The sequence below is a fragment of the Lolium perenne genome, chromosome 2, assembly GCF_019359855.2.
Source record: "Lolium perenne isolate Kyuss_39 chromosome 2, Kyuss_2.0, whole genome shotgun sequence".
NCBI lineage: Eukaryota > Viridiplantae > Streptophyta > Magnoliopsida > Poales > Poaceae > Lolium > Lolium perenne.
Window position 1 is genome coordinate 286,930,064 of NC_067245.2, and position 8,910 is coordinate 286,938,973.

At 51.0% G+C, this 8,910-nt stretch overlaps 1 protein-coding gene across 2 annotated transcripts; it reads right to left on the reverse strand.

Annotated features, from left to right (window-relative positions):
• Positions 1-203: 203 nt before the first annotated feature.
• LOC127336344 (protein Brevis radix-like 2) lies at positions 204-8,644 on the reverse strand. Of its 2 annotated transcripts, XM_051363150.1 has the most exons (7): positions 8,190-8,644; positions 7,737-7,881; positions 4,148-4,363; positions 1,428-1,831; positions 1,186-1,330; positions 622-1,073; positions 204-532 (listed from the first exon to the last, which is right to left on the reverse strand). In XM_051363150.1, exons 3-7 carry the CDS (start codon positions 4,238-4,240, stop codon positions 454-456), a joined length of 1,173 nt encoding a protein of 390 aa, XP_051219110.1. In that variant the 5' UTR covers positions 4,241-4,363; positions 7,737-7,881; positions 8,190-8,644; the 3' UTR covers positions 204-453. The 2 variants fall into 2 exon arrangements, with proteins under 2 accessions (XP_051219110.1, XP_051219111.1); XM_051363151.2 differs by lacking the exons at positions 7,737-7,881; positions 8,190-8,644 and adding an exon at positions 4,896-5,002.
• Positions 8,645-8,910: the final 266 nt, after the last annotated feature.

Genomic DNA, 8,910 nt, shown 5'->3' on the forward strand with positions numbered 1-8,910 from the left:
GCCACTCCCTGCGAAATTACCGCGAGATGGGGATTCAAACTCGGGTGGGTTGACTGCGCACTCGCTAGCCTTGCCACTTAACTAGGACTCATTTCTTCACTCGTGCTAACATTCAGACTAACATTCGGACGCACAAAATTATTATCTCCCGACCAATTCCCACCAACAAATGTACAATCACAAAACTAAACTGAACCAACGAATGAACCAAATTTATGCCTTGCAAAGTAAACTGAGCCAAAGATAGTTGAGCATATTGAGTTTATACATGTCTACAGTCTACACAACGCAGCGGAGCACGTCTAGAGATTATCAGACAAAAGTTTCATATTTCGCCAACCCAAGCATCACGATTAATTTCTTTCGATCTATCCCGATATCCTTCCCTCACGCACTCTTTCGGCCATTAGCTTAACTTGTGAAGCATGCAGATCGAGCGTTTGCATCGACGAATTACAGGTACTGAGCTTGTATTCTGTCTCTGTTCTGCTCCCACCACACCTTGGCCCTGTCCTCGCCAAACCTCTCCCGGCTGCAAAAGCATAGGAAAGCACGCATGAGATCGAACGTGACCAAGAAACTAAGCTTGCCATGTACGTGCATGACCGGTGGGGTGCATACCTGAACCGCACGCGGCGGAGCTCGCGGGTGCCGTCTCCGAGCTCGCGGATGGTGAGGCAGACGCCAGGTTCGTCCTGCTCGATCCACTCCGTCGCCTCCGTGTCGCTGACGTTGCTGATGGACACGGACGCCTCGTCACGGGACGACGTGGTGGCGCGCGATGGGTCATAGGAGGACGGGCCTCCGCCGGCGGAGTTGAGCATGTTGAAGTGGTGCGCCCAGACGTGGTCGGACGGGTCCGGCACGGCCGCCGCGTACGGGTAGCACGGCGCCGCCCTGGTGGAAGGCCCCGCGGCGTAGCTGCTGCCTGACGGCGGCGGCGGAGGCATCATCGCCTTGCACGACATGCTCCGGGACACCGGGTCTCTGCTCAGCGACGAGGATGGCGGCGGGATCATGGCCACCGGACTCTCTGCCCGGGTGGAGCCGCCCCGGGAGTAGGACGAATCTCTCTGCAGGCAAAGCAAGCACCCAACCAATTAATTGATGGATCAGCATATGTCGTTGACGAATGACGATGGATCAGTTCAGGCGAGCAAAATGTTTCTCGTGCTACCGACGTACCAGAACTGAGTCGTCGACGGAGGAGGTGGGGGTGGAGCCCCCCTGCTGCCGGCCGCTGAAGGTTTGCACGTTGTACAGCTCCACGAGGCGGTCGTAGTTCTCTCCCCACCACCGCTGCGCCTCCCACTTGTTGAACATCTCCCGGCTACGTACGCAGCACACGTCACACGATCGGGCCAGTTCAACACTTGAGCATGCATAACTTGACGAATGCAAATGCGAAACTGATCAGCAACAATTACCTGAAGCGGATGCGCTTGAGATCGTTGCCGCCGCCAGGCAGCGTGACGAAGGTGATCTGTACGCCGGGCTCCACCTGCGCCGTCCACTCCCTGGGCACGGCGGCGTCGACGTCCACCCCGACGCCACCGTCCTCCTCGTCGATGCCCGGCCATCCGCGCCCGGTCATGTCCCACGTCGCCGACGTGGCGGCTCGCGCGCCCCCGTTGGCCGCCGTCGCCGCTGCGCCCGCCCTGCTGCTCGCGTACGCGCCATCGACGGCGGACCTGCTCGCCGGCGTGAAGGTCGCGTCGTCGATGAAGCCAGGGTAATGGCGGCCGTAGCCCCTGCCCCTGAATGACGGGCTCCCGGCCGTCGCCTTGTACTGCTTGCCGGAGCCGGAGAACTTGAGCACCATGTCCTTGAGCTGGAGGCAGCACATTGTTGCACCAGTACGCAGGTACGTAGGAACCCAGTTAGCCACCACTCACTAAGTCGCTAATAAGACAATAACTGCGCGCTCATACGACTAGTGAGTGTAATCTAACATCAGCTATGACTGGAATTAGCATAAGTCGCTGCCGTGGTTAGTCAGTTAGCAACACAAGTGCGTGTGAATTTTTTAACAAGCTTTGGGATCGATCGGTAGATTGCCTAAGAAAAGGATATGCTTGTTGATTGCTGACTAGCTAGTGGCTGCCTTTGAGTGACTAACTGACTATCACGCATGACGATCGAATAAGTTGAGACCAAAGAGGGGGTATGTAGGAGTATCAGAACTGGTAGAGCACAGAACTACTACTGGTACCAATTCAGAAAGCTACAGCCTACAGGTAGAGCACAGATTACTACTACTGGTAGCAGAACTGTACAAAGGACCACGCTACGTACATATACACAACTAGATATAGCGATCACGCAGGATTGATCAGTGAAAACTTTAACCCTTTTGTCTGAAACAAGGAACCTGCAGACATTGATGCCGACGCATGCATGCTTCGCCGCAGCGTATGATCCGATCCCGCCGCACGCATCTGCATTATGCGTTGCGTGCGTACTTAAAAAGTCAGTCACGACACGTCGGCATAGCAGCAAAGCGCCAAAGCCCATGTTGAGGCCCATCCTGGGGGCCCTAAAGCGCTGAGCCGCCGTAGCCCCTGGCCGGGCCTGGACCACGCGCCCACCGTGTGGCCCGCGGGCCGGCTTTATTCGACGGAACACGCAGAGAGGGGTTTTGCAGCCAAGCAATGAAGCAAAGCACCTCAAAAGCGCCTGGCCGGCCGGCTTAAAGAAACGCTTAGCCACGGCATGCCTTTCCACGGGGAAAATGTGATGCAGGTTGCAGAGGCAGGGGGTCCATCTCCAGGGCACACACGGCAGCACATGAACGCAGGCACTGTCGTCTCACAGGCTCGGATTGGTGGAGTGATCTCTCTTTACCACGGCAAAGGGGATGGACGATCAAGCGAATGGGCGGTGGCGAGTTTGAGATGGATGGAATGGAGAAAAGAGAAAGAATGTCTGTCGTCCCGCCATGGCCATGGGGAACAAAGCGTTCCAAAGGCAGCTAGGGGGATGGGGATCCAAGCAAAGAAGAAAGGGAGCTAGCGGCCGGCCAGCCTTCCTTCTCTCCCACCACGTCTACGTACTCAATGCGCATCGTGTCCTCTCCTACCCTTGACCGAGCTTTTCCTTCCGAGGAATGTCGTGAAGATGGAGCCAGCCAGGTACGCTCTATGTACTCTCTGCGATGCAAAAGAAAGCGATCGCAATGACTGTCATTCACGCGCTGCGCTTTCGGATGCATAATGCCTGCGCATGGTTTTGATCAATAGACGTGCCCTACCTAGCCGGACAGCTAACAGTCATATCACTGTCACTGTGGTAGTAAAGTTTGGCGAAACCTGTATTTTTAGATCAGAAAAGAAACCTCCAGTACCTGTACTTATTATTAGCATCTACTGCATCCATTGATTATCTACTGCATGTCTGCTATATGCATGTGTATGACACAAATATGGCATATATATGCGCTGCAGAAAGGAACAAGAGCATGCACTCCTAGGGACAGAGAAAACAATGCAAAGCTTGGAAGAGGACGATCGACGGAGCTGGGCGCCTTGGCTAGCTTGGCCTGAGTAGGAGGAGATCCGACCTCATGTCAATTAAGTGCGTTTGCGTGGGTTGGCGTATCAACTACTCCTATAACTGAAGAAATGCCAAAAGAATGCCAGAGGGCTTAACCGCATACACAAGGGTCCTAGCTAGCTAGCTACAGGCATACATACAGTCATACAGGTACAGATGCAGCCAGGGAATGGCGACTCCTTGTTTGTCTGCATATCCTCTCATCAACAACCCCGGGCCTTGGCATCTTTTGCCAAACGTAGCCTCTATTAGCTAGCCTACAGATCGGGCATGGAGGTTTCAATTCGGTTCTGCCTCCCCGTGGCCTTGCTTGGGCAATTCCTAGGCTAAATACTGCGCTGAAACTAGTAGCATAGCACAGTGTCAGAGGGCGTTCTTCCTCGCTGCCATTCCCCCCTCCCTAGCTATGCAGCTGACTGGCTATGCCTATCGATCCCCAGCGATCTCTCCTGCGCACGCAGGCAGACACAGGAATTGGCAGCGAGGTACTAGTACCGGCAAATGTTAAAAAAAGCAGTAGCTGGAGTCGATCCGGCCAGAAGTAGCATGTAGAGCAGCGTATGAAGAGAGTGAGACTGATCGAGAGGGCACGTACCTGTGAGGTGAGCGACTTGACGGCAGGCGTGGCCGCGGCACGGGAGCCGTCCTCCCCGCCTTCCTTTGCGGAGCAGGCGATGCACGCCAGCATCTTGGCTCGCTCGATTCCTCCTCGATCTTTCTGCTGGATCTTCTTCTCGATCTGTTGGGCGCAGCGTTGGCCCCTCCTTTCTCAAACGTTCAATACCGGTTAACTACTGCACCACCGAGCTCACTGTATCATAGAGCTGCTTTAATTAGTACCTCCATTTTATAAAACAGGACATATAAATTTAGTCCAAAGTTAACATGCTCTAAGTTTGACCAAACGTATAATAAATACTTGCAACACTGAATTATTATATTATGGCAAAACATTTTTATTGTGAATCTAATGACATTGATTTGGTATAGTAGAATTTTCTATCTTTGTACATATAATTGGTTAAGCTTGGTGAATATTAATCTCTTACTAGATTAATAAGGCTTATCTTATGAAATGGAGGCAGTAATTAATACTCCTTCCGTCCCAAAATACTCCCTCCGTCCCAAAATTTAGAGTATGAGGCATATAAGTTTTGTCAATAGTCAACATCTTCTAAATTTAATCAAGTTTATACAATAAATATGAACATCTAATACTAAATCAGTATCAATAAATTCACCATAAGGTATATTTTCTCAATATGACTATGCAATATTGTAGATGTTGACATTTTTCAATTAAATAGTTGGACAAACTTAGTAGGATTTAAATTTTAACTAACCTTAGACGCCTTATATTTTGGGATGGATGGAAAATCTAGTATCTAGGAGTAGATACCAAGGATTAAATTTACACCACTCCCCCCGTTCTTGTATACAAGACCACAAACTCGATTTCTAGTTAACAAGAAAATAAAATATACTAATTAATATCTTGGAGTAGTAACTGAGGATTACATTTAAACTGATCCCTCCATTCTTGTATACAAGACCAATGAATTTATAGATACTACCAAGAAAACAAACTCTACTAACAAATACCACGATTGATTTTGTGAAAAACTTATCGTTGTTCTAGGCTAACAAAATATGTGGTATGTGGTGTAGTATCTAGCTCTATGGCCGCATGCAACCTTCACATCAATGAGGAACATTGTATGAGAGAGAAATCTAATGAATAGTTTTCAGGAAAAGATAGTGACCTTGTATATATGAAGATTATACTTTTGCTAGCGGGCTTGTATTCGTAACTCATATATTAAGGCCTTGTTTGGTACTATAGGTTTCACAGTGATTAGTATGAATAATCCCCTATGTATTGGGTGAAATCACTACCTTTACCCAATCACCCCCAATCCACTCGGTAGAGGTTAGAGTATTAGAGATCGAGGAAGATACACTAAGATTTAGAAAAAAAATAGGTGTTAACCTACAAGGGTGGACCCAGGTAGAGCTAAGTGGGGGCATGGGCTTCCACTCAAAAATCTAATTTCAATAGGATTTATTTGTATTTGAGACAAAAAAAAATTAAAATTATGCAAAATTTAGACAAGGAATGCTCCCACTCAACTGTGTTTTGCCCCCACTTATTATTTTCTCTAGGTCCGCCAGTTAACGTAGCCTAATACTCTAGTACATCAAACATGATTTTAGCAATAAGTAAGAGTTTAGAGTTTGGTGGGAATTTCCCACGGAAAACTCCGGTATAGTAATAAAATAGATAGGTGATGCATGCAGCCAAATGTATCGATCCATAAGATGTGATGGTCAAACATTGCGATCTGCAGGTCAACATTAAATTTGCTCTACTGTATATATATACTGCATAACTTAGTATCGTAGAGTACCTACTAGTACTACAGTAGAACGTACTCCGTAGTATACTGTTATGTGCCGTCACGTCCACATCTACTCGATTCTAGTACCGCGCCATTTCAGCCTTATATATACTGCTAGTACAGTACACTAGTCAACTCTGTCAACTCAACTGTTGAGCTAGCCGAGCGAGCACAATATACGTCCGTCCGTCTCCGCACGTGTGCGCGCGACGACCGTGGTAAATTGGCCACCCATCCATTGTCTCTGGCCAGCAGCTCAATTTGCGCCGCGCAGCAAGACAGGACCATGGCATGCAAACTATACGTGCAAATTAACGGTATTCCGGCCGGCGAGAGCTCGCACGGTCCTCGCTTGCGCCGGCGCCTAAAACGGGGCAGGCACAGGCCGGCCTGCAGCAAGAGGAACAGTGCTGCTGCGAGCAATGCATGCGAGCCGCCCATGTCGATTGGCAGCATGCACTGATGTACACCAGCCTGTTCATCCAACACCATAGCAGAGAGACACTATAAAGACAAAGTAAGAAGGCAGATCATCCAAGTGCAACAAACCAAAATCTTCAACGGCGCGCCTGCCTTCGCTACATGCATCGACGACGCTTCCGCCTGCCAGGCCATCAGACCAGCTGGCCGGCCGGAGAGCAGCCACGCCCCCGGCCATGCCAAACTGCCAAGCCATAGCCATGCCGTACGTCACATGCGTAGCAAATACGCAGCGTAGACGGCGCGCAGAGAAGCTTCTCACGTGTCTTTTCGTCTCTGCTAGCTTGACGATGGCTGCTGCTCTACACTACAGGTAGACGTAGTCTGTCTCTGCCCGTCCCGTTTAAATTCAGATGATCGAGCGCGGTGTCCCACGCGAGGCGCACGGGAGGAAGGTGGACAGGGGCGTATGGGGTAGACTCCTCCACCACAAAACGGCAGCGGCAGCATCGGCTAGCTCGCCGCACGAGGCACTGGCCACTGATGCAATGCAGCAGACGGATCAGCAGCTACAGTCTATGCAATGCAAATGCATGAGACTACCCTGCGCGCCGGCCGTGGTGGACCCACACCGAGATCAACGTATCGCCTGGACATTCTTTATCTTTTTTTACCCCTTCAGGCGCCCGGGCCCGGCGCAAAGCGGCCACCCATCGAGTAGTGCCTGCGCCGCGGCGCCCACCCTCATCCTACTTACTTTCATCCTTTGCGTTTGAGTTTTCTTTTTCAAGAACATGAGCTGAATATAGCACAGGTGGCTCGCCACAAGTAACCTTAAACACTCTATTAACGGGATGATCGAAGAGGAGGCCACTAAGAGCACCCACAATGTGTAGCCAAAAGTGGTTCCAAATTTGCTTTTTAGCTTTTGGAACTAGTTCCCTACATTGTGGAGGTAGTTCCAAATCAGAGAGAAGAGGGAACCGGAGCAACTAGTTGCTCCGATGCCAAATCTATTGATGAAATAAAGAATAGAGTTCCACTGTGGTGGGGAAGAAAGAGATGGGTGAAGAGAGAGCGCTGCTGAGAGGGGAAAAGCTATTTAATACTAGTTATATCAGTTTTGGGACCCACGTTACAAACAATTTGGAACTAGCTACACTGTGAAGGTATTGCCATATTGCACTTTCTAGCCAGATTCTAGTTTGTGTCAGATTTGGGCATCTATACATTGTGGATGCCCTAAATATTCCCAATGGTTCTTTTTTCTCGATACAGATTACCAATGGTTTTGGTAGTTTTTAGTGGAGGTTATATTAGAGCTGGGAAAACAGTGGCCAACAACACACTGACTGAGATACTTACAGCAGCTAACTGACTGCCAACCGGTGGATGTCGCGGCTATCTGTCCCCCCTCCCCGAGTTTGCCCGACGTGGAAACAGTGTCTGCACCACCAGCCCGGTATCTCCCTCTCTACCGTCTAGTATCTCCACCTGACGACGAAACGATCTGGAAAAAACAGGTGGAAATCAATATACAGATGTTAATGACTTGACATGAGCTAGCTGATAAGGGAGGGCGTAATCATCAATTAACGTAAGGGTTAACTGAAATTAAATCTGTTATCTTAGGGGTTTGACTTGTGATGAACGGCACGGAGCGAGTCCTAGCTGGGGAGAGAGAAAAATCATAACGGAAAACTAGAAAAAAAGCAGATTGCAAGGAGGAAGCGGCCGGGGCGGAAATAAATGAACGGAAAAGGGCGAGAGACAAGACGCGGCGGCGTGCGTCGGTGCCGTTTTCGATCGGTTCGTTACCTTCTTCTCCGCCTCTCGCCGGCGCGGTGGCGGTGCTGCAGCTCGTGGCCGGCTTCTCTGTGGGCTCGGGTCGAAGAGCGTCGTGCCGGCCGGTGACAGCGAGCCTTCGGAATCCAAGAAATGGAGAACCTTGGCGGTAGACGGATGAGTAAAACGACCAAGAACCACTGACACCGGCTGAAGCTGCGGCTGCGACAGACACCAAACAGAGGCAAGCTAGGCGATGCAGCTTAGCCTTCCGGAAGGTGTAAACGACGAACAATAGGAAGTGGTGTGGGACTGGGGCTCTGAGAGAGGGAGATTCCTTTCACTGGAGAAGGGAATGGTGGACGAGTCGTTGGGGAAGAGACACTGTGGCTCGAGCAGAGAGGGAATGAGAGCGGAACTGCGTGTGGCGAGCGTCGCTCTCGCCTCCACCGTCGGATGCTTCCCCGATACGACCACGGCCGCTGCGAGCGCAGCCCCGTCCGGCAGTCTCCGCCGATATATAGGCCAGAGGCGCGGTCGGGCCGGCCGGGCCCCGCGAGACCCTGGCCGTCCGATCCTGCGCGTGTGATCGCCAGCTGCCCCTGGCGAGTGGGTCCTGCGTGGCGCATTCCCTGCCCGGCTGTCCCACACGAGCACCACCTGGGCCTCCATGCGTGCACGGTGCTCGACTTCGTGCCGTGCGCGGTGCTGCTAGCTATCAGCTATATCGTCGTGGTCAGTCACAACCACCGTT

Coding starts and splice junctions, on each gene's coding strand:
- LOC127336344 (XM_051363150.1), bottom strand. CDS start 4,240: ATGCTGGCGTGCATCGCCTGCTCCGCAAAGGAAGGCGGGGAGGACGGC. Junction 1,832..4,147: donor TCAAGTCGCTCACCTCACAG/GTACGTGCCCTC, acceptor TGCTGCCTCCAG/CTCAAGGACATGGTGCTCAA. Junction 533..621: donor CTCCGCCGCGTGCGGTTCAG/GTATGCACCCCA, acceptor ATGCTTTTGCAG/CCGGGAGAGGTTTGGCGAGG.